Raw genomic sequence first — 25,392 nt, forward strand, 5'->3', positions numbered from 1 at the left:
TATATATTAAATAGACAAATTGAGTGAAATTAAACTGAATCTCTGGTTTATTTTCTTAACATGTATTTATATATATATATGTGTGTATGTTGCATACATTATACAGAAAATAATTTGTAAATTATAAGTATTGACTGCAAACCTGGTTATAAAACCGAGTACCAGCAGTTGGACAATTGCAAAATTATGAAATTAAACAGTCAAAAATGTTTTTAGGCCTAAATCTGCAAAACATTTGTATGAAAATGTAAATAAATTTAAGTTAAAAAGATAAATGCTATCCCATACAGCTGCATGGATGATCAGTAGCAGCTGCGTCATCTAAACACAGACATCCACTTCAGTGATCGGCCTGATCAGACAGGACAGAAACTGAAAATGTGCTTATTAAGTCCTCACACTATTTGCGTCACATCAGATCATCAGATACACTGTTTGCCTAGAGCTGGCTGATAGGTGAGTGGTTATGGGTCTGCTCTGTGGGCAGGGGCACACATCCTGAGAATAGTGGAATATTCCTTGAATAAAGGGCTTGAAAGATGGAAGGAAAGTAAGAAGTGATACTTCACCAAACAGGAGAGTGAGTCCGGACTGTTGTGACTTAAGATTTTGCTGTTATTTGTAATGGGTTTATAGTCACACATTGTGTAGCTAGTATGTCATACAATAAAACAAGGAACTATACATTTCAGCTCTGGCAGGGCTTACACAGTGATTGGCCACTGGAGGGAGACAAACTCTAGGCCTAAATCAAAAATCTACACTTTGTGCCATTTCTTTGGTATTAGCTGCATTCTTTATTTTATTGTAACTTTTAAAGATCAGTAAGATTGTCCATCAGAAACTGTAGCTCCTGCCATCAAACACTGCGGACAAAGAGAGAGAGGTCAGTGTCACAACACCAGTAACCATGGTAACTGTGCACAAAGAAAATCTTGACAGCCTTAGTCCTTCATCCTTAGAGATTAAAAATTCAGGAAACTATGAAGGATAAAAGGAGATGAGAGAAGTTTGGGTCTGCAGCTTTAACTTTCACTATATCTTTCTACTCTGAAACAAATCCAGGGGAATTCCTGCACAGGTCCTAACATGTCTGAGTCAACATTTTGATATCAACTTAAGGGCGTGTACATGAATACAAATACATCAGACCCGAGAAAAGAAACAGTGAACTAACTCGGCCATTTCAGTTACAAAACAATATCCTAAATGTTAAATTTAGCTACGTGTCATGCCAAATAAAGTCAGGCTGCAACAATTAGGCAGGTGTGAATTTTACTGCTCATGTATTTCACTTTGTCATTTCCAAAGTTACTGCTAAAATCCTAAACATACAAGGAGAAAAGTCCAAATGGGGAGGTGTAAATCTTGTTCTGATTTTATTATTACAGATTTGAAGATTAGAGGGGTAATCTATTTATTCATATATATAAATTTCTATAGCACTAATAGCCTTTAAAGGGCATTGTAGTGTCAGGGCCCTGAAAATAAAAAAATAAAAAAAAACAGTGGGTGGTGAAAGGTCAACATTGTAGGGTGTATTTATGCTCTGGCTCTTTTCAAATTAATGAATCCTAACTGTGGGAAACCAAGACTGTCAGAAGGTCTTTGAATTGCTGCAGGGTTATTGTTTTGATGAAACATGTTTGTGATATTTATCTTTCTTTGTCAACTTCAACTGTGACGCTGCTGGTTCATCCTTCGTCTGTTTGTTGCTGTTCTAGACGGACTGCATTGTTCAGGGTTTCAGTTTGGGCACCGACTATTTGAAGCTATTGAAACTTGCCTCGAGATCACAGCCTACCACAGTTATAACTTTATTTTAAACTAAAATATGATCACTAAGAAACATTTTTCATCTGGAATTTTTTTAAATACAAATTCATACACTGATCAAAAAAAAAAAAAAACTACCATGAAACCCTTTGATTAAAGCAACATCAAGAACAAAAAACCCATTTAACCATCTCAGGTACAACAATAAAGTTTAAAGATTACAACTAGTACCTAAAAATACTTTCTCCAATTTAATATTCCCCTCAAACATTTAGGTCTGATATGTGTATTTTGTGCAGATTACTGACAGTTTTCCGATTTTATGTCTCACTTTCCTGTCACCTGAAACCACAGGCTATTTCAGTGTTTATAATGGAAGACAAATGATGCCGAAACAGTAAATATACATCGAGAAAACAAATATTTTGTGCAGAGTTTTAATTTGCATTTAAATAAGAGCTTTTCAAAGGTATTTACACTTATGACTAATGACACTTCCTGCATGTAAATACTTTTTGCAGCCATTTTAAACATGTGAGCTTCACTTCATATTATTGATTTGATGTTAAAGCCTAAAGAAATAATTACAGTAGATCTTTAAGACTATTCAACATTTTTGCAATTGTCATTTAAGTTTTCTTCATTCAGAAATTTCCTCTTCTGTGGCAGTGGTCTATTCTGATATTCCTACAGGAAATTCAGACCAGGCATTCACTTGGAAACTAAACATGAATGCAAATTTAAGACGAACCTGGCAAACAAAACCACAGGAAACATGCCACACATTATGAATAGAACAGAGTCAATCAAGACAGTGTGCCTACAAAACCAGAAAGCAATTTTCTGCATATTTTTCCATTATCAGATCATTCAGAAATTTGGATTAACTCAATTTTTTAGTTCTAATCAATTCAGATACACTGACTTAAATTTGAAGGATTACAACTTTAAAAGCCACTAAGTTAATGAACCAAGTTGCCTGAGTGTCTTTTTGCCTTGATATTAAAAGGTGTTTAAAGTTGTGTCTCTTTGCTCCTCACCGCTTTCTGGACGTTGCCGTTTAACCCCACCAGCGTTGCCTTGGAGGAGGTGGTGTAGTGGGCGGTGCTACATCAAAAACCGCCCCTTCTCCGACCGACGAGCAGACGTAGTAGAGGTTGGCGCCCAGCATGACCAGTATGGGGAAGAAGGAGAAGCCAAAGCCGAAGCCTCGCATGCTGCTGCCCAGAGAGAGGCAGAGCCAGTAGATCAGCCTGCAGCACGAAAACACACCACAAAACTGATTAACATCAAGAAGTAATTCAATCATTGCAGGGAATTTTAAATGTCTAGCAGCACGGCTCTAGAAATGGCAGGTGGCAGGTCAACCCACCAATTAGGACATAAAAAAATGTCTTGGCATCGAGCAGGTGAATCCTTACGACTGATTCTCTAGATTATCTGAAATTTCTTGTAGTGCTGTCATGTGTGATTTTGAGTGAAATATATCGAGAACTACTGAAAGGATCAGGATATAATTTTAACTTTACTTAATTTGGAGATTTTTCCTCTGCAGGTTTCCACAAGCATTGGAGCAAAAACATTTTTTAATAAACCTATTAATATAATTTAGCTGTGATTTCTATCATTGTTCTATTGCCCTTTTGTTCTTCCCTTTAACACTTTTTAAGTGAAATGTATTGGTTTCATTTATCCATAACAAGTCTGTTGTATGTGGCCAGTAAGGAAAGTGAATTTCAGAAACAATGATGACGGCCATTAATAAAGTTTTAAATAACCAATCCTGGTTTAGAGCCTAAACACTGAACAATATGTGTGTGATGTGCAGGTACACATACCTGCCGAAAACAAATATGATGGTGAGCAGCGGCACCAGTTTCACCAGGTCCTGGCTGATGTAGGTTGCCATGACGGCTAGCTGCAGGAAGTAGAACAGGAAGAGGGCCAGCGATTCGTTGACGTAGTGCCAATGCACGGCCACCTCTATGTTGCCCACTTTATTCTGGTAGAGGGGCTTCAGCGCGCTGTAACGCAGCCGGGCCATGCCCTGCACCACCACACCTGCAGGGAGGCAAGCGTCACTATTACCTTCATTTTAGATCATTTGGACAGTTCGTTTGGCTGAGGTCTTACCGAGCAGGATTGGGATGGTGGCGAAGAAGGAGCAGCGCAGTGTGTACACCACTCTGAGGGGGGAGCTCTCTAGCAGCGGGGACTCAAAGGGAAGGAAGGCGTAGCCTCCCCACACCAGGAGAGGGAAGAGGAGCCCTGCCGCCACCGTCGCTACAGCCAGTTTCAGCCTCTCACTGCACAGATGCTTGCACACGTCTGAGGAAGAGGAAGAGGATTTTTTTTTCAGCACCTGCACTTGTGTTTTAATGGGTCAAGAAGGTGACATGGAGGACACTGAGGTTAAAGCATGATTCGTTTAAAGACATCATAATATCTGATTAAGGAGAAAAGGGATCATTATGCTGTTACTAGGCTGAGAGAGTGAAAATCTGCTGCAACAATCCAATATCTGACCTATTAAATTAAACTTGTTCATCTCTCTGATATTCTCAAACCTACAGTAAACATCTACCTTAAAACCTTAACTGCACCTCTCTGCATGCGAGCTCTGATGTTCCTGAACATTACATCAAGGAGATTATGTCTCCTCTCAGAGTACTTTGTGAGCCTCTGTCTTAATGATAATCTTACCTGTCCTGGCCCTAATTAGATGCATTAGCTGTTGAAAGCGGGCAGTATTTGGGCAATAAATCAGTAAACAGTTAGTAGGGAAGGATTAGGGGATTAAGAAATTGGAATTTTAAGATGCCCTGGTGGCCTGGGGGAGGAGGGTTTAAAAAAAACCAATAATGAACCACAGCATCCCCAGTTTTGTTGTTCCCACCTCTCTCCTCTCATTTTCTGTCAGCTCACAATGGTCTTACTAATAAAGGCTTAAAATGTCCCTAAATACTTCAAACCAGACTTTTTTTTTAATATTACAATCATTATGGTAATGGGCCTTTTCCACAGCACACACTTTAACTTCGTAGGAAAAGCGCAGGTTTTACTAAAAATATTAAAAATGGCTTTTTCGAGCGGCGAGCTTGTCAAGTGAAGACCGAAAATGGAAATCAGTTAATTGTATTGTGCACTAACAATGGCTGCCTGAAAGAAAAGTAATCAATGAAAAAAAGCTGGTAAGAGAACTCTAAGGGGCAATGCTAAGTATAAGTGATTTGCATTTGTTGTGATCAATGGGGATTTTTCATAGATTAACAAAGTAGTTGCAATTATACCCACTAAGTTATATCAAGTGAAAATTAAAGATTTAACAAAATACACAGTTAAGATATTAACATGAAGAATTACATCACTGAGGAAATGTAGGGGTTTGTTGTTTAAAACACTGGGTAATGTGCAGGTGTGTAAGGTCAACCCATGTCTCTGGTTGGTCCTGCTCAGACCAAACATTATGTGATGATGCTTAGTACACGTCAGTAGGAGTGAGTCACCATATGTTACACCAGGTGCAATAAAGTCCACTTTGTGTCATATACTCACAGTATTTCTCTTCGTGCTCCTGCCACTCAGAGTAAAACTGCCCCGCTGAGTCGGGCTCAACCTGCGGCTGCTTCTCCACATCCTTCTCCCCGAGGTACTGGCTCCCCTCAGGAAGCTCTTTGCTGGATGGATGCACAATCTTGACTTGTGGAGTGAAACCCAGAGCAGCTTTCTCAGAGATCAAGTATGACTTTCCTTCCACTTCCTCATCCGCCAGTGTGCTGTCCCTTTTATTGTCCTGCTGCACCCCGATCTCATCGTCCCTCCACCTCTCGCCCTCAGGCATGCTCTCCCTCCACTTGGCTTTACATTTTGTGTCGCTCTCGTCCTGGCTCTGCTCCTCCAACAGGTCTAGACTTCCTCCACTGAACCCAGTGTCCCTCTCTTCAGGCTCTGAAGCTCCATCTTCTGACCTGTCTCCATCATTGCTTTCTGTCTGAATCTTGTCTTTCTCTCTGGGCCACGGTAACGTGCTCGGCTCCACAAGACCAGAGCTGGTCACTTCTTCTTCTTCCTCCTCCTCCTCTTCCTCCACTTGTTGATCTTCCTCCCCCTTTAATTCATCTTCCTCCTCATTGGTATTCTTGTTTCTACCTTCAGCACTGTTGCCCTCATGGGCCTTTTTACATCCTGCTATTTGTGGCTCAGCAATCGGACAAGAAGAGGAAAGTGCCCCATCGTCAAGTAACCCTGAAATTAAATCACCAAGACCCGACATTCTCTCTTTTCAGTCACTACCTGTTGCAGTGAAGGATCTGACTTAACGAAGCTTTTTCCAGTTACTGAAACTCATTTTTAGCCGCATGTGTTGATTTTCCCTGTGAGAGGAAAAAAAGAAAGTTGCAGAAACATTTAAAACATCGTGCGCTGCCTTCAGCTTCAGAAAACAATCAAAGTCGACTGTTTGCCATGGGTGTGCTGGCCTGTGTGGCACGTCCTGCCCCTAACAAAGGTCAACAGTGTTTAGAGCACATTTTGAGTTTCTGCAGCTGTCAGTACTGACTGATTGACTTGGAGACAGAAGATCAGGCAAATACGATTTAAAAACCATTCATATGCTACAGCGCTGCAAAAAACCAACACCTGCATGGCTCAACTTTAAGACAGGAACCAAAAACAACATTATCCAATAAGAGTAAATTTGTGGATATATGAGGAATACATGCAGGGATGCGAAGGAGATAACTTCTTGTGGGCAGTCCAAATTTTGAATATTTTGAAATATAAAAAGAATATAAGTTAGTGCTGAAACTAACAATGAGCATCAGTGTTAAATACTTTGATGATTCTTTAATAGTTGATTCTTTATAAAGTCAGAAAACTGTGAGAAACAGCCATGGGGGCCCCCAGAGCCTGATGAGACTGGTCATATAAAACAAAAAGTAGGGAAGCTGCAGTGCCAGATCCATAAAGTACAAATCACAGACAATAAAACATCACAGAACAGAGTTTTCAAAACTCACACAAAGTACATACTGTACTAGACATAACTATATGACTGCTGCACAAACTCTACGGGGCAGCATCTGCAACTTTTACCTCCTAATATTAAAAACCAGTAAGTTCTCTTGAAAACTAAAACCCCAAACTATCATCATGGAAAATTCAGGAGGGAATATTTGACACTTCAGATCTGAACAGCCTGTTTTCTAAAACAAACTGAATATTTTCAGAAAATGAACACTACATTAAACACTCCATTAAAAACCTGCTACATTGATAAGGAAGTGAAGTGATTGTGACTAATAAACAGACACACGAAACTATGCAAACATGGCTGCATTCCTGACACTGCCTGGACTTTGTTACAGACCGAGACTTTACATAAATGTGCAGTTGTCACACACACACGCACAAACACACAGGCTTCATTTGTCATATAGTGACAACAGGGGCCTTCTCAGTGTTTGTTATTTTTACTCGGCCTATTCTGATCAGTCCAACAAATTAAAACCACCCAGTGTTTTACAAATCCTGAAAACCTTCATTGAGGTTTTGTCAAACCACTTTGTGGCCGTGTAGACACGGAGCCTTATCCACACCAGTGAACAATCCACTTTCAGGCTGTAGCTACAACTTTAGCGACTCCACGTTAAGCGCCGGGTTTTTTTTGTTGTTGTTGTTGTTTGTTTTTTTTTTTTTTTTTTTTGGACTTTTCAACAGAGAAAACAAACCAGGGTTGATGATGAACTCACCTGTTTTTACTGCGGCCACATCATCGAACGTGTCCAGAAATGTGTTTTTAAATCGCGACCTGTCTGGCTGGTGAAATCAGAAGTCACCTGGCAGGTAAGACCAGGTGCTCAGTCTAGTCTTTAATCAGAGACGAGGAAACAGAGAAGAGGTATCACTCCGCGCGTATTTCCAAGGACTGAAAGCGTCACTTCCTCCCCCTCTTGTACACAGTGCCAGCCGCTTAGTTGTGCCTGTGTTTTGCATCGCACCTTTATATGTTGGATTGTATGTGAGGCCTCTTTGCACACCTGTCTAGTTTGGTAGATCCCTGATTATAGTGACCTTGTGCTGCTATGATCAGTGTTGTTTTATCTCTTTCAGCCACCTCAGCCATCTTGCAGGGTCTTAATTATGCCACAGCACTTGAGCTGTCTGCTGCTCTCAGACTCTCTCTCAGCAGTTCATCTCTGGGTGCCATCTTGCTGATGTGCTCCTGGTTTCTCTCGGTGTCATGCAGGACAGTGGCCTTGACGCTCACCAGTCCCCGTCCATCCTCTTTCCTCCTGGTGTACAGTCTGTGGAATTTGGACTTTGGCTGGAAGCCTCCGTGCCTGAAGTGCTGCTACGTGGTCCCCTGGTAGTTTTAATCCACTGGTCTTTACCATCTTCCCTCTTACTATAATCTGGCCACACGTCTCCAGTGTGAATGACATCCAGACGTCCTCACTATAGACCCTCATCAGGTGGATCAGTGAGTCCATGTCCCTTTCGTTCTTGCCATACAACTGGATGTCATCCACATAGAGGTGGCTGATGGTTGCTCCACTCTTGAACTTGTATCCGTACCCCCTCGTAGTCCTCACGATGATCTGACTGTGGGTGTGAACCACCTTGGTACAGTATATGCCACACTTGATGTTCACGTGTGTGACTGGGTCTAGTGTTGAGGTCTGGGGTTGCTCTCTACAGTCCCACACAGGGATAGAAAGGAACTCAAGTCATACCACATCCAAACATCACAGCACACTGGAAAATAAAACGGCAAGATCAACATTTTATTTCAAGACTATAATCTCACAAATTATTAGCTTCTTCAAAACACATAAAATTCAAAGATTCCACTTAAAATGATTTTACTTCACAAGCCAAACTCAAATTTCAATGGGATTTTTAAAACCTTTAGTCTCCATTTTAATCATTTCACATTTTTATAACTGGACACACAGAAGCACAATTTGGCATTTAGAAACTTCAATTTCTTGACTCAACCATTAAGTTGTGTTAATATCAGTAATACTGATAACTCGTCACACAATGTTTTACAGAAGGTGCTCAAAAACAAGTAAATTGTGAAATTAATTCAATCACTTGAATTTAATCTCATAAAAGTCACAAGTTATAAAAAAACATAAAAGGCTTCACAGCTACACATTAGTGAAAAGTGAAACGACTGCAACAACAGCAGCAGAAACTAAAAAAAAAAAAATTGAAAGGCGTAAGTGGAGGAGGACGTCTTTAGGGAACTGGATGTAGAGCTTTTTGTCCGGTCAGGGAATGCAAGTAACGAAAGTTGAGAGGCTGATTTGTGCAGGACAACTCATCGATTGAAGTCAGAGAAACTGATGATACATTCAAAGCTTTGGCAATTAAGGCAAAAACAAATACAAAGACGTGATCAACTGTGAAATGTAAGGAGGGAAGTGTGACATCATTTAGATATATTTTACCTCCGAAGCCTCCAAACTCTCCCCACAGTTACTCAATAGAGAGCCGAAGTGTCACTTGGTCCATTTTAGGTTATTTATTGGCACATGATGTACAATATAGGTTAAAAATGTTTTTAGTATCTTTACATGATTACTCCTCTCTTCCTATAAAACATAAGAATATTAGTGATGGTTCATTTTAAACTCAAAGACATATATACATATTTACAAAAGGATGTGTTTCCGATATCTGTTGGGGAAAAAAATGTTTTCTAAATGTTATTGAGCCTCGTACTGCTGTGATTTGCCAGTTCATCCTAGAAAATGGGAATTAAAGCTGTAGAACATATTTCTTTTTTTTTGATGAAAACAAGTCAGTGACAGACGGATAGAAGCTCATGGAACAGAGGCCACAGTCCGGACAAGGCACCAGGACTTCGGCTCTCTATAGTTTCACTGTTCTTTTTTTTTTTTCTTCTCTATCTCATCTCTTCAACATTTGTTTGGTCTTCCCCCATTAAGTCATTCCCCAGCTACTGTTTTACTGTCACATCTCAACTAACAAAAAAAAAACAAAAAACAACTACATCTTAAAGTTAAATGAGAACAGCAACTGTCTATAATAATGAACTCTACATGCCAGTTCGATTAAAAGATTATTAGTACTACTGCTGCTTACTCAGATGACAAGTATTTCTAAAAAAAAAAAAAAAAAAAAAAAAAAAAAAAAAATCAAGCACAATAAACAAGATGGACAAGTTAGGAAAACAGAGCATCTGCTGAATATCTAGCCTACCCGACTGACAAGATGTTAAAAACATGGTTTCATTGACAAGACTGTGTTCTATACTTTAAACAGCAACTACTGCCAACTTTTTTGGTCAGACCAGGATCGGTCATCAAGCCTGGTTACTAACTTCGAGGCTTGCATGCTGTTTGACGGCTGCTGCTTCAGTATGGTTTCCATCCTTGGCGGGTATCGTCTGCGCATCATGCTCCGCCTGCTTAGCTGCTGGCTCTCCTTCACATTCCAGCCCAAGAGGAGATGAACCTCTTTTTTTGTTTGAATGGTCAGGGAGTGCGCTGTCGAGCTGTGTTTTACTTACGGTGGTATTTTTGTTGACTGAACCTTTAGGGCGGCCCCTTTTTCTTGGGGTAGCATCTTCAGTTTTTGTAGTACTTGGAGGACGGCCCCTCTTTCTCTGGGGTCCATCAGTAGGGTTGCGTGTTGAGTTTGGAGTAGAGGGCAAATTTTTGCGAAAGTGGGCGCCTTTCTTAGACTCTGACTTGCGTGGCCGACCGCGGCTTCTGCGAGGAGCTGGTGAAACTCCCTCTGGAGGATCAACACGTGGGTATTTCCTCGGCCTTCCAAGTGGCTTCCATACTTTTGGCTTTTTCAGCTCCTCAGGTGACGGCAGAGGATACTTCCTTGGCCTTCCCCTTTTACCTGGTTGTTTTCTTGATCGACCACGCTTCCCTAGTGTGGACGGGACTTGCACTTTCCAAGTCCGGCCCATGTTACCATGCACCTTATATGCAGGAGGTTTTTTGTTCAAAGATCCTTTAGGTCGACCTCTTCCCCTCTTCACCTCTGGCTGGGATCCCTCTGTGACCAGTTCTCGCTGATTTCTTCTCTTCTGTTTAACACTTTTTCTTGGCCTCCCTCTCCCTCTCCGAGGTGTGTCCGAGATGCCATTTGATGCTTCCTGCGTCAACTCCTCGGAGCCATCCACCTCCACCTCCTCCCTTTTCGATGTGTTTAGGCTTCCATCAGTTTCTGCCTCCCCCTCGCTCTCTACCTCTTTCTCCAGCCGAGGTTTCTTATTGAGGGCGCCTTTTGGTCGACCTCTTTTCTTAGGTTTTACAGAACTGCCTTCATCCTCATCACCACTTGTTAAACTTTCTGACTTGCGCTTAATGGATCCTTTTGGGCGGCCCCTTCCGATTTTTGGTGTGTCAGAGCCACCATTTGGTAAGTCTCCAGCAGCACCCTTCTCAGCGGTACTTTTACTGAGAGACTTTTTTGGCCTGCCTCTTTTTTTGGGAGTATGGTCTGTCAGAGGAGAGTCTCCATTATTGGCCTGTTTCTCTGACTCTTTTGGCCTCCCTTCACCCTGATGGGTTTGCACAGAATTATCAGCATGTTTATCATCTGATCGTTTGTGTGTCGTCTGTTGAGTGCCAGAGAGTTCTGGACACACTCTTCCACTCTGGGACAGTGTAGACCCACCATTGGAAATGCCTGAAACCAGCTCCATTAGGTTAACATCTGTAACACAGACCTTTAGCTTCTTTGAACCCTGTGATCTTCCCCTTCCTCTTTTAGTAGGGCTGTTGTTGGAGATTTGTATGCTGGACTGTGCTTCATTGCTCACAGTATCTCCTTGTTCTGTCTCAGCCATCCTAATTTTTGTAAAAACAAAAGAAGAAATGGAGTCATTGTTATAGTCACCAGGAAAAATGAAAATACTTCATATTTTCTGTTTAAAAGGTAATATAGGCCTTAGTAACAAATTAGACCATTATAATAATATATATTACATACATGTTTTAAAATTTGTGTCTACAAACACTAGTACTGATGCACATGTTTATCAATTCCCTTATCATGGCACAATGATTACCTATAATTGAAATCAAGAATTAAAGCCTTAAGCTTAGGCTTCTATATAAGTCTGCACATTATCTATGCATAAGGGTTGTATTTGTAAAATGCTTTAGTGACGCATCATAATCCATCTAAGAAAAAAAAAATACTGATAAAAAAAAACATTTTTGGCTCAGAAATTCATTTTATCAATCTTTTCCTGAAAAAACAGACTGAACAAATATAATCTATACATATGCAGCACGCGTATATTTTTAAATATTATTCGGAAAATAATTCATGCATGTAGCATGCTGATATTATTGCTGCTTTTACTTTAAAGATAGGTTTCTACGGCTCGGTCTATTTTCTGGACTGCAATGGTGCAGCGGCGGGAATAACGTGAACAATTTACGTGGCTGCGTGAAATTATATAATTTGGTGTTTTATTCTCCATATTACTGAAACATAAGCAACTTGTTAAAAAAAATTCACACAGGCCCATGCACGGTGGGCTTTGTTGTCACATATAATTTCAACACATTTCAGGCCTTAATCGTCGCGATGACTGTGGACCAAATTGTTTTCCAGGACATAGTCGGCTTCAAAACCGACGGGCGACAGAGAGAGCAGCTAGCGGTTCAAAGCAAATGAAATGCTGCAATTAACGGAGAGTATATCTCACCTTGAAGAAATCCTCTGTACGGTTTTAGCCTATTTTTTCCTAAAATACTGATTCATCAGAGAGCCCCTAAAAGTCAAAGTTCGCGTTTATTGTTGAATATGATGGTTGTTTAAATTTGCGACCGCTTCCGGCCGTCCGTGACGTTTAGAAGGCTCCGAAAGAAACTGCAGCGCAGGGTTTAAGTTCCGCCTCAGCATCCCCGCTGATGCCAGGCTGTTATTCACATAGACTGTAGCCCACATACAGTATTTTTAGCCACATTTGCAAAGGCACTTAGTTAATCCGTTCACACAGCTATCTGCTGACCAAAGACACCAACAAATTCTATTTTCTCAAGTTTATTTTTTGTATTTATTTTTTAGCTCAATACAAACACACACACACATACATATATATGTGTGTGTGTATATCTATCTATCTATCTATCTATCTATCTATCTATCTATCTATCTATCTATCTATCTATATATATATATATATATATGGTACATTTTTTATTGTTGTGTATAGTAATTAGAAACCTTTCTTTTCTGTTTTGAATATACTATGCATCTGCGATTTTTCAGCATCTGATGCTATCACACTCATTTCCTGTGTGTGGGTTGAAAAAAAAGATAAGTATAATATTCATGTTAACGAAATGTACTTACAGTCCTTATGTCATAATCTGAAACAGGCCCATGTCTGCACGCTCTCAGATACAGGACTGAATACCCACTCATATCCGGTAATTTAAAACAGTGCTCCAAACAATACCTGCAAACACTATGTGCTGTAGTATGGTCAAAGTAAGATTTAAGAAAAGTACCTGCAGTAAAGTGCAAAATTTAACTGAGGTGTGTAGCACAGATATGTGGACAAATGTCTCTAATCAAATCTATTGAAGATGCTATGTTTGGTCTGATGCTCTCACAAAATAAGAGACAGATAAGAGGGAAGATTAATAATTTACAGCCATAGTCCTGAATTTGAAGTGAGCTCTTCAAACTCACTGAAAACTTGCTTTGTAAAAGTATTTTGAAACATTTCATATCACATATCACATTAGAAGACTAGTTACAGCATGTAGTATGCTTCAGATACATCAGATATAATACATTTATAATATATATTTTTATATTTATATTATAACTTACCCAGGATGTAAGGCAGAAGTGTGTGTTTGTCTTCAGTTACTTTTTGTGAATCAGAGCATGTTGAACCCACTCAGATTTGTTAAATATTTGTAAAATATTAACATCTCATTTTGAAAAATCTATCAAAACTGAGCTTGGACTTACAGTGAGAAATGTAAAATGTATTCCAGCTACCTCTTGGTTCATCTCTGCTTATTGTGAGTGCCGGATGCTGTCACAGCATTATATTGCATTTCACACTATTGTAATGTTTTTTTCTGTAATTTTAATAATCTGTTAGCCTTTGAAATGTACAGTAGTGGAACAAATAGCATGCAAGTAAATATATGTAGGTGATATACGTGTTTAGATATATTTATTGTTTGATTCAAATCAGTTTCAATTAAGTGCATATATTTTTACATGAGGCCTAAGATTTACAGTTACCAAGAGAAAATTCTGTCAATAATGGGCTGACAGTCTATTTAAGGACAATGGTTTGGTTTAGTGAGATGATGTGACTTTTGAGAAATGAAATGACAGATTCTTTCTCTTACAAATGAAAAGTATAATTCATTAATAAAAAAATACTCTCTTGATCCACTATTGCACTTCATTTTACCATTAAGTGCCATTATCCTGTAATTGCCACTAGAGGCGACAGTGGCTGCAGTTCAGCAAAAGTTACATTTCTTAGCATTACGTTAAGAAGTGTATAATCGGTATGAGTTGAGTGCATGTTTAATTTGCAAAACCATCAGATAAGAAATATTAAGTAAATATATGGTTTTCAATATCTTCACATGAAGAGACTATCTAAAAATGGGTTAAAACTTGTTCAGCTAGTTTAGCACAGGCCTAATTCTTATTTGAAGATTATGTGATCAACCTACAAGATAAACTTTATCGATCTCACACAGGGAAATTTAATGTCACAGTGGCAGAAGTACAACAGATGCATAGTATAAATGATTAACTTATAAATTAATAATAGACTAAAATAGACCTGTCATTCCTAATTAGCATATGCATAAAATGAAGCATTTAAAAAAGCCAAAAGTAATATATATGTTGATTTTATGAGTAGTTTATGCCAGAGTTTACATTGTTTTAGCTTCTTCTTGCCTTTCCTGTTCATTTCCACAGAGGGGATGTATGCTGACAATGGAAGAAAAGGCACTGGGGAGAGAAAGTTTAGAAAAAAAAAAAAGGATTAGTTGCAGAGTTTTTGGATAAGGGGGTGGAGTATGAAGTAAGACAGCATGATGAGGTCAGTATCAATGAGAAGAATGCAAGAGGAGAAAAATATGCAAATTGTGTGTATATAAGTTCATGAGAAGGAGTGAGAGTGACAGAAGTCAGTTCAAAAGACGGAGAGAGGCTGAGAGAAAATGACAGACGTGGCCGAAGGAAAGGAAAGGAGTGTTTGAGAAAGAGAACCCCTGAGAGACTGCGCTGAACCCGCTGCCCCGTCTCAACCGTCCTCCTGCCCCTCCTCCCTGTGTGTTTTGCCATGGTTACCAGACAGGGCTCCCAATGCAGCCAGTTAATGTGTTTTTCAGCGACAGGAGCGAGCTGGGTACTAATGTGTCTCAGTCTGTCTCCTGCACAATCAATGTCAACTGTCCTGGGATGCACAAATACATGGAGGGCTAAGAGCCAGGGAACACTGAGCCACCCTGGCTGAGTGTCAGGGCAAGAGTCTGAAAGAGGACTGTGTCACTTTCAATTATTCACCTGAAAGATGCAAACTATGGCATTAACTTGGTTAAGTGCTCAAAAAGGTGCAGGTTACATTTATGCTCTCTGTAAGAGCCTAATATCTCCTTGATCCCTGCAACACAGATCTCAGATGAAGTTTCTGACTGGGTGAGGAAAAATGCATCCTAAGCTGCTTAGGTGCCACAAAACACCAGCAAGGTCATTAAAAGAAAACAGCTGATTTCACTGTCTGAAAATCATTTTCATTGTGTGTATCTGTTGTTTTTTTTTTTTTGATTGGACATGGTATTCAACAAAAACAAAACACGTTTTCACCATTTCTTGCATTTTATTATTATATTTGGAAAAACAAAACAAAACAGAACAACAACATCAATGTGGAAATCATTCAACTACAGAAATTATGTAAATGTAGAGCTGCAGCAACTACATATTATTTCTGACATTTATTATATTTTTAGTTTGATCTGCTGCAATTTGCTACAGATTCTTATCTGATAGAAAATGACACTTTATTTGAGTTTTGGATGGTTAGTCACACAAAACAAATAATCTGAATACATGAGTTTGAACTCTAGGGAATAGTGATGGGGATCTTCCACTTTTTGGTTATATTTTATATTGAGAAAATGATCGGTAGATTATTCAATGATTATCCTTATAGTGACATGAAACTCAATGAAAATGCAAAACATAAATTCTTTAAGGTTTATCTAGAACAAATATCTTTTCTTTTGCAGTGAGAACCTGTAAAATTTCTGCAGTTGAATAAAAATCCAAGTAATGGCACTTGGCTGTGTTTAAAAAAAAAAGAGCTGTCAGCATGTTCCTTGTCTTGACTATAGGTTATCAATGCTGTAATTTTCAGTAAAAATCCTGTCTGAATCATATATTGGGGCCACGACCTTTAACTGTTTCATTTTTCAGAAGTGTCAGACAAGAGGTATACGGCCCCTTCCACAGGACTGCATTGTTTCCTCTGGGCTTTCCATGATGCCTGGAAAGTTTGACTGTTCTACAGATTTACACTGATCTGATGTGTGTGATGACTCATGTTTCAAAATAAAATAACACTGCTGTCTGCCCTTCTCTCTGGTCAACCTCCAGAAGCAGCTGCATGAACCTTTGTTCCCAAGGACCTCACCTGTGACCTTTCATATCATCACAGGTTAAGGGTCTCAGGGACAATGAAACACACCCACAGACACTGCTGGACTGAAAACCGTCAACTGTTCAAACAGCTTCGTGCACAGTTAAAATTCTTTAATTCTAATGGAAATTGTGAAATGTTAAGATTAAAAAATATATATTTCAGTGACGTATATATGCGTCATGGAGATTTAACAATTCAATTAACTTTAGACATTAAACCCACATATCAATAACGTTTAATTACTGATAGATATATTCCACCGCATCAGCAATAGACTAATGTGCGAGTCAGTTTATATGTTATATATGATAGTTATTGTTTGTTACCGATGAAGCCCGACATGAAACGTTTTCGTCTCGACACGTCCGCATAACTGGACTGGATCACACCCTGAAAAAGAAGGAGACAGATATTAAAATACATCATTCGACATATAAATTCCAGTTCTCGTAGTGTTATTGATCTGTTTCATTTCATTTTCAGGGCCCTTTCACTGTCTTTCCTCCTGACATAGCCAGCGCCTGTTCTTCAGTGCAGGTTTGTGCAGTAAGATGTTTAAACAAAATGCCCCCTGCTGGCAGACAGATGGACAAAGCGTTTGAAGACAGAGACGCATGCAGAGGAAAATCCTCAAATTTAATGTATAAATCAGGATTTGCATACAGGATGAACATATGGCTGCCTGGACTATATGCGCATTAAGCTCCAACAGAGCGGTCATGCAGTTCATAGACACACAGATACACTCGACTCTGCTTGTGCACATGCACGAAACATCCACAGACAGCTGTGCCTGGAGCCGCAGACAACACTGTCGTCTTACATTTCCTACAGGCCTTGTGATTTCACAGGATTATGCAATCACTCCCCCATGACAAAGATGTTCAGCCTTGAGGGAACAACACTGATTTACTCTTCCCCAGACAAAATAAATGTCACACAAGCCTGACACTGCAGATGCCACATGGGGAATATGAGCCAGGGTTCAAATAACTGGTACACAGCTGAAAAGCTCCATTTGCATCCCATGTAAGGCTGTGCAGACAGCAGCTTTATCGCCTGCCAACAATCCAGAACACATCCCTGACTTACAAAATCTGTCTGTGTCCAGGTGCACACACATGCAGACAAATAAAGGCACACAGAACATGAAGCCTTTTTCTGCCTGCCTTTCCTCTTTGTCTTTGTGCTTTGAGATATTTTCCTCTGTCCCAGTTTTATGAGCTCCTCTTCTGCACTCAAAAGCACCAGAGACAAAGACCGGAGGATGAAAACCAGTGGCTACGAGGGAGAATGAAGTGAAATATTCTCATGTAAAAATAACTTATGCCAAAAACAATGAACATGAAGGTGGACGCAAATGAAGGGAAGATGGCGGGTGGATGTGGTCAGTCGAACTGTCGTCTCAATTTGTTATCCGGCCCGTTCAAGTCGTTTTGAACTCACCATTTGCCTTTGCCTGGTGTTCCTTACATGAACACACACAAACACACACCTCTGTACTCATGATCGTGTGCACATGCATACAAGTGCGTGTACAGTAAACAGGTACGCACACACACACACATAACACAATGCACTCTTACGATGAGTTATTGATCCATTTTCTCTCTGAGAGGAAAAAAAAAGCACCAATTAATCCAGTGGTAAAGAAAATAACGCTTGATAAAACCTATCCTGTCCCATCTTCTGTCTCCCTTTTCTCTGAGTGCAGCACGCGGCGCAAACAGAAAAGCTATTTCCCTCTCGCTACCCCTCCATCTCTCGCTCTCCTCTTTTTGTCTCTCCTCTTCTTCTATCCCTCTCTCAGGCGCTGTCCCTGGCTCTGTTTTGTGCCTGTTTCCCTCTGCCAAGTCACATCACTAATTCTCCAGGCGATTAGAGTCCGAGTAAGCGATGTCTATGAGGCAGGTATGCTGCACACACACAGAGACACATACAGAGTAAAACACACACAGACAATTACATTGATTCCATTATCTGGTGCTGTACCAACACCCTCGACTTCCCCCAACCCCCAACAACAACCAGCTCCTCCATCTATGACCCCCTCCTTTCATAAATCTGTGTCACCTACATACATCACACACAAACACATGCAAGCTCACACACACTTAAGGAAGCATGCAGTATCTCCAGGTTATCGCTCTTTCTTCTTCTCTTGCCTGAACACACTCTATCACTCTGTCCCCGCCTCCCCCTGCTCGGTCTCAGCCCTTCCCCTCATTTTCATCCTTCCCTCCTCTCCCCATCTCTCCCTCTCTCTTACTCTCACCCCTTACATTTTTTCCAGGCGTGACGTCCCGTCTCGCCCATCTTGCAGTCCACAATCGCACGATGCTGTGTCTGTCTACACGGGTGTCTTTTACTCTGCGTTTGTTTGTGTGTGTTTAAACTTGCACTGCTGCGTTCGTGCATTTTTAGGCGAGCGACTCAACGTGTTTAGGAAGAGACGCATGTGTGTGAGGTGTGGGCTTGTGCTCGTGCACACGCGCATCTGTGTGAAATGAAGAGTGTATGTGTGTGTGTGTGTGTGTGTGTGAGGAAGGGAGGGAACAGGGGGAGGTGGAGGGAGCTCACAGACGGAGGCTGTGGATTTTACACAGCATGAGGATCAAAGCCACAGCAAGCCCAAAGGTGATTAACCTCCCAGCCGTTCTGACCACAACACTGCTGCTCTATTCCATATTGCAGTAACACAGCAATCTGCTATCAACAAAATTTATCACATATTAGTCTATGCGCCTTTGTTGCAGAAATTCCCATATATCCATTATCATATGGTGAGAAATAAAAAAAGCTGTCAGTAAATTGTGAAATCACATAGCTGAACTTTGTTCCTCTAGGAGAAAAACTGCCAGAACACTTTATGTGTGTGAGAATTTAAAACTTCAAATTTCATTTCAGTTTCATCCGTTCCATGCAAGTTCACGTAGGTGTGAAGTGGTGCATTGGATTACAAAAGAATAAACTAACAAACAACTAGCAAGGCAGCAGAGCTGTTAATAGGAATAAAAATGAGTAGAAATGTCAGCATTAAATATAAAAACAAACGCAGAAATCATCACCTTTTTAAAATAGCGGGTGACGAGCAGCTGTATTGTGTTGGTTGTATTTTCTCTTGAGTTGGAACATGTTGGGGGGTCGTTTCTTTGTGTGAGTACAGAAAAGAGCAGTGCTCGGCAGAGATTGCTGATATGTGCTCTTTTTTTCCCCTCCTCGCTCGAGCACTGCAACGCAATGCGGATACCGAGTGTCTGAGCCACTAGCCAGACACACTGGGGGACAGAGGGGGGTGGGGCTGGGGGTGGTGGGGAGCAAGGAGGGGGTGGGGGGGGGGGGGGGTTGGGGCACGGGAAGGAGAAGAAGGAGAAGGAGGCGGTTGGCAAGTTCACATACAGCCCCGTATTTCAGGACACACCAGACACACTACCATTAGTACGGAGAACTTTTATATCAACTAAAAACAGCTTCCAAAATTAAACAAAACAGAGACGTGTGTTGCAATAAAATGCTTCATACTTACTTACTTACTTTAGTTACATTAGTGTTCAATAAAAATTCAAATGCTGCGGTTGTAGTTTTATGCTTTTAAACAAAATCAAAGTGGATGAACCAAACCACAAGGACAACACAAACAAGCTAACACTAGTTTACTGTCAGAAAAATGCCTCTGGCTCACAATGAAGTTACTTCAAATCTGCATTCTCCAAATGGGAATTTTTCTGCTTTTATCATTGCTAAGTACATCCCAGCACAATGCCATTCTATGGCATGCTAAGAAAGGACAGAAACAAACAGCTATTGCTAGTTGGCTCTATACCCCATTGGACTGCACCAAAAAGCAAACAGCACTGCAGAGCAAGGTGGGTATATTGATGTCTGGATTAGCTGGACCTTGACAACAAAACCTGATTAGTATTTCAGATGTACTAGATTTAAGCTCAGTGCAGAAACAGTTTTGTAGCTTGGAGAATGGTATAATTATTTTATATCCGATAGTGTAAACAGTCTCTATGCTAGTGACTGTCCCTGCATCTCTTCTGTCTAGCCAGCAGACCTTTAAGCAGAACACATACTGAATAAACTCTATATCGTGTATAACTAGGGCCAACTTTGTAATATTGTCGTGAACAGTATAGCTGATAGCATTAAAAAAGATACTAATATACTTTTATGTATTACTAGCATAAAACATTAATATTAAATTGTAAAAAATATATAATTTTTTTCCTATATTCAAATATCCTTGTAAAAAGATAGTGACTTTTATAACTATTTGTCCTTTTCATGTCTGTCTTCATACTTACCACTCCAAGAGGCAAATAGGGTGAGGGCATTTATGTGAAGTCTAGGTGACACCGCAGGGAAAGCTAGAAGGTTGTACAGTTATCTCCAGGCTGTTTATTATGCGAAACCATACAACCAACTACCTCACACTGCAGAGCACTGGAGCAGGTCAACGCTGGGGACGCTTCTTCATCCACACAGTCTCCTTATCCTCTGCTTGTGTCTATGTTTGTCTGTCCCCGTCGGTCAAATGTCCCACCCCTACCTCTCTTTTCATCTACAATTTCATACAGCTATCATAAAGCTCTGTTTCAGACTGACACAATCACTATATTTTTTTTTTGCATATTAAGAAATGTTAAAATATTATCTTTATCGCAGGAAATCAAATCTCCTTTTCCAAACAAAATGATTTAAAACACGTTGGGAAAGTATTTCTTAAAAACAAAGAATTTATCTTCAAAAATGTAAGTTTCATACTGTGATGCTGCTGGAACTGAAGAGTTAAAGCTGAGACTGGCTAACCAACTGCACTCTAGGCATTTTTGTGGACTTGTCTCCCTCTTGTGGGTAGACACAGTACATAGACCACCCCCCTCCCACCAGAAGCCAAGCAGGACCTCCACTGTCTCTGAATACAAAGACAAGCACTTAACCTGCAGTTGCTTACTGTAGGCGTCTGCCTGACCTACTTCAGCAAGTGGAGCTGGTGGAATCTTCCATATCCTCTAAGACTCGATTCAGCACTACTGAGCAGTTTTTTTATTGTCATTCTGAGGTTAAAGTTGAACATCCTTCTCTTAATTTAAGAGTGAGGCTTAAAACTTTGCCTTGTGTCACTATGGACTATTTCTGTATTAAACCAGACCACAATCTTATCCAAACCTTAACCAAGTATGGCAAGTGACTAGAACCATACAAAATTTAATAATGCTGTCCTCACTACAAGGGGCTATCGTATTGCAAGATTTTGGAAATCAAATATGTTGCGTGCGAACATTTTCCTGATACAATCAGCATTTAATATTTAACAATATCTTATATAAACTTTAATAACTAACTTTTCCTCATTACATTAATAGAAAAATATAATCCACAATGTAGTCACAATTAACCTTCCTTCAAAATGTATCGTATTTGCTTTTGCAGATTAGTGTTACATAAATGTGATTATAATAACAGGGAAATGGTTAATTCATATCTTTCACTGCACATTAAATGCACTATTAGTTTAATTGCTCCAACATGTTTTTAAATCAATTTAAAATTATTTCATATAGTTTATGCCATTTATATGTCTACCTAATTTATAATGTATAATGTATAATACACTGTACATTATAATACATTCATGATTGACATTATAATACAATGTATAATGTCTTATATTTCCTGTATATCTACAACATGCAACAAATTGTAAAATAATTTCTTTGAAATCTTTTACTAATAAAAATAAACATATTTGTGACACATGCATGGGTTTATGAGAGGATTTTTTGTGTGCTTGCAGATCACCAGGTTCCTTTGATGCATTCTTATATGTTGCCTCCTGTTTCATAGCTTTTCACAACATAATGATAAATGATTCTTCAAAAACCTATCTGCTCCTAAAAAGGCAAAACTGACCTTCTGGCTGTAGATTATGAGCAAGTGTTACCTAACAGTATAGTGGCAGTACTGAACAGCACTTCACTGCCCTAAGGTCTTTATATAAATAAGGCCAAACAGTGTCACAGATGTTAATCACCACAGAGAGTTCAGAAGTGCCACAGAGAAGCCAGTAAATGATGCTAGCTTAGTGTTGCCTGTAAAAATGGCTATGCCTCATATTAACCATACATGGTCCAAATATGAGAGTAAATGGATGAACGAGTGGAATAATAACAGTAAATACAGATACAGGTGGTATTTTATCTAGACTGTGTCTAAATTCAAAACCTCGGGAATTGTGTCTCAGCATATCAAAACAGGATAAGTTGATTTGTACTGTTTAATAAAATATTTTCAGGGTAATTCAGAAACCAGTGCATTGTAGAGTACTGTTTAAGGAAACAAATAGGATCTAATGGGTGAGTAATTGGATGGCAATTTGGAGTAACAGCACTATCCAGTCAATCTCCCTCATTATACTCCATAAATAATGATGTGCACCCACACTTTCGACATCTAGCTAAGGTGATCTCCTGCAGAAGCAGCAAATTGGCTGTTGTTAGCAGTCAATGGCTGTGTTTTGACACTCCTCCTGTGTGCCTCGTGGACTCATTGATTTTTTGATAGCTGCTGCACAGCTGAGTGGCTAGGCCTTATATTCAGCTCGGTCAATATACCAAAAACACAACCTTATATTCTTAGATGACTGCAGCCTCACTGACGAAGATTCACATATACAAGTGGGGTATCAGTGATTCTACAAAGGTAACTCACTCTATTGCCTTCCAGGGCCATAAATGCATATTAATATGTATGGCATAGCACAAGTAAATATGTATACAGTGATGAATGGCTGTGCTGGGTCTTGGTCCATTACATTACGAGGATAAAAGCCATTTGAAATCAGTCTCAACTTGTTAATTGCACTGAAGATTTATCGTTTAACTATCATTAAATGTAAAACAAGCCAACTAAGTGTTAGCTTCAAAAGATATGGCAGCACCATATGCTTAATAGAGACATGGACTGCTTTTATTTATTGGCCAGCTTCCAAATGCAAACCCATTCACCCTGCCCCTCTCCACTGCACTCTGCCACACTAAAAGCCCACCCTCCGCTTGCCCTTCAGATTTTTTCTTTGGCCATCCTCCTGCCTCGTATTCGTCCTTTATCGCTGAGCATTTCAGGCCTCGAAATCTTTCACAACTTTTTTTTTTTCAGGCAATCTTTCTGTTCACGCCAACTAAGTCCTCCTTTCATCCCCTTGATTCCACTCCTCCCCTTTTAAAACCTCTCATTCACAGGCGGATCACGCATGAATGCGGCATGGTTGTGCCAATGCCAGTTCTTTGCCAATCTGCCCGGGTGTGTTTGTGAGCCAATGTGAGTCTGGTGGGAAGCCCCTGCACCAGAGGCCAGGGTGGCGAATAAGCCTGAACCCTGGGTGGTGTCAGGTCAGACGAAGCTTTGTGAGGATTACAGTTAGCCGACTCAAAAGAGTGAAAACAAATTAATCATGTTGAGCTAAAGAAATATCTAGGTATACGTAAAATCACCAAAAAGTTAATGAACCTAAAAATGGTGGAAAATTGGTTGTACTCCCAAGGCATCACAATCAAGTTATTTCTAGTCATGTCATGACATTTCTGCATCTCAAGAAAACATGGATGATGTCAGATTTATTAGTTTGCAACTCTGTTTTGGCTGTTGTACTGACATTTTCATCATTCATAACAACACTGTTTTAGTGTTGCAAGCATTTGGATACTATATCAATTTGTCCATGAGCAACAAAGTAATTACTGGATGAAGAAATAAAAGCCCTGGATGCTAAGCATAGCTAAATATATGTATTTTTATGAAATCAGCTCAAGATGTTGTTAGTCAATTACAAATGGTTTCCTAAAAGGATATTTACTGCCAGTTTTTGAATAATTCTTGTAATACTGTTTATGTAATCACACAAAAAATGAATATAGCAGTAATTCAGTTTATTAATTTAACTCTGGGGGTATGGATTATCCCCCAGAGGACTTGAGGGAATACTAATAGCATAGAAATTTTGTATGAAAACTACAGAGAAACAATAAATGTTCATTTCTGCTTCTTTAATAAGAAGCTCTACTGACACTTTAGCCATGAAATTTATAATAAACAGATTCAAGACAATTAGCAGAAGTTTGTTTCAATTTATAAAAAGTGACCAATTATGTAGAAATACTCCAAATGATAAATTTAGCAGCAATAGGATAAAGTAGTCAAAATTTAAGACCTGAAATGCTGTTGCTTGTTAAATTAAATGGGAATTTTGCATGACTGCTATGTTTTGGGTTTTTGACACAATCAGTCTTAAGATTTTGAGAAGTGGTGGCATTAAAACAATTAGCATTCTGTTCTGAAGTCTTCAAAAACATAATATCCAAAAACAGGACAGTCAGAGAAAAACCATCAACTAGCTTCGATCTCACGGCAAATGTGACCAAAAAAAAAAAACAAAAAACGGCACTGTAACGGAATAGGGCATTTTTGTCAATTAGACAGAAACCATTCTTTTAAAAAATACACAAAAACTGTTAAAGCTCTGTTCTCAAAAACAGAATGAGGATTTCAGATTACACTCAACCACTCATCGTCTTTGAGAAGTGACGCACAGACTACGGCACCACCCAAACAATGTAGGGGCACTGAACAGCAAAATCTGCCCAGTGACAGCGCATAAACTGTTAACTGCAGCTATGAATCGCCTGGCAAGTGCCAGCTCAACAGGCATACAGGCCTCAGACAGCGTTCTCGAACTCAGAACCAAGGACTGCTGCTGGTCTAGTCAATTTTAAAGAGGAACACACGCTGTTTAGGTAAACAGTTTTTTTTTTTTTAAATCAACAGAGTTAGAAAAAATGAAAGAAAATCAAAAGAAAATTAAAGAAAAGACGTGTAAATGACTGTGTGACTAGACAAATAGATAAATACACACA

General features: G+C 39.6%; 2 protein-coding genes across 4 annotated transcripts; both read right to left on the bottom strand.

The window, feature by feature from the left end:
* Nucleotides 1–233: 233 nt before the first annotated feature.
* Nucleotides 234–11,604, bottom strand: LOC113125933 (transmembrane protein 79-like). Of its 3 annotated transcripts, none has more exons than XM_026299610.1 (7): nt 11,495–11,604; nt 7,527–8,532; nt 5,332–6,149; nt 3,910–4,104; nt 3,615–3,837; nt 2,817–3,029; nt 234–866 (listed from the first exon to the last, which is right to left on the bottom strand). In XM_026299610.1, exons 3-6 carry the CDS (start codon nt 6,047–6,049, stop codon nt 2,837–2,839), a joined length of 1,329 nt encoding a protein of 442 aa, XP_026155395.1. In that variant the 5' UTR covers nt 6,050–6,149; nt 7,527–8,532; nt 11,495–11,604; the 3' UTR covers nt 234–866; nt 2,817–2,836. The 3 variants fall into 3 exon arrangements, with proteins under 3 accessions (XP_026155395.1, XP_026155396.1, XP_026155394.1); XM_026299611.1 differs by lacking the exon at nt 234–866 and adding an exon at nt 2,191–2,527; XM_026299609.1 differs by lacking the exon at nt 234–866 and having other exon boundaries at nt 2,542–3,029.
* Nucleotides 9,927–12,626, bottom strand: LOC113125931 (serine/arginine repetitive matrix protein 2). The gene is made up of 2 exons (XM_026299606.1): nt 12,485–12,626; nt 9,927–11,615 (listed from the first exon to the last, which is right to left on the bottom strand). Exon 2 carries the CDS (start codon nt 11,612–11,614, stop codon nt 10,112–10,114), a length of 1,503 nt encoding a protein of 500 aa, XP_026155391.1. The 5' UTR covers nt 11,615; nt 12,485–12,626; the 3' UTR covers nt 9,927–10,111.
* Nucleotides 12,627–25,392: the final 12,766 nt, after the last annotated feature.

The sequence above is a fragment of the Mastacembelus armatus genome, chromosome 11 (assembly GCF_900324485.2).
Source record: "Mastacembelus armatus chromosome 11, fMasArm1.2, whole genome shotgun sequence".
Classification (NCBI taxonomy): Eukaryota; Metazoa; Chordata; class Actinopteri; order Synbranchiformes; family Mastacembelidae; genus Mastacembelus; species Mastacembelus armatus.

Bases quoted from the DNA above. Each gene is read 5' to 3' on its own strand.
- LOC113125933 (XM_026299610.1), bottom strand. From the start codon at position 6,049: ATGTCGGGTCTTGGTGATTTAATTTCAGGGTTACTTGACGATGGGGCA. The intron at 3,838-3,909 runs GTAAGACCTCAG...GCCTCCCTGCAG, and splicing joins CACCATCCCAATCCTGCTCG to GTGTGGTGGTGCAGGGCATG. The intron at 3,030-3,614 runs GTATGTGTACCT...TTCGTGCTGCAG, and splicing joins ATCATATTTGTTTTCGGCAG to GCTGATCTACTGGCTCTGCC.
- LOC113125931 (XM_026299606.1), bottom strand. From the start codon at position 11,614: ATGGCTGAGACAGAACAAGGAGATACTGTGAGCAATGAAGCACAGTCC.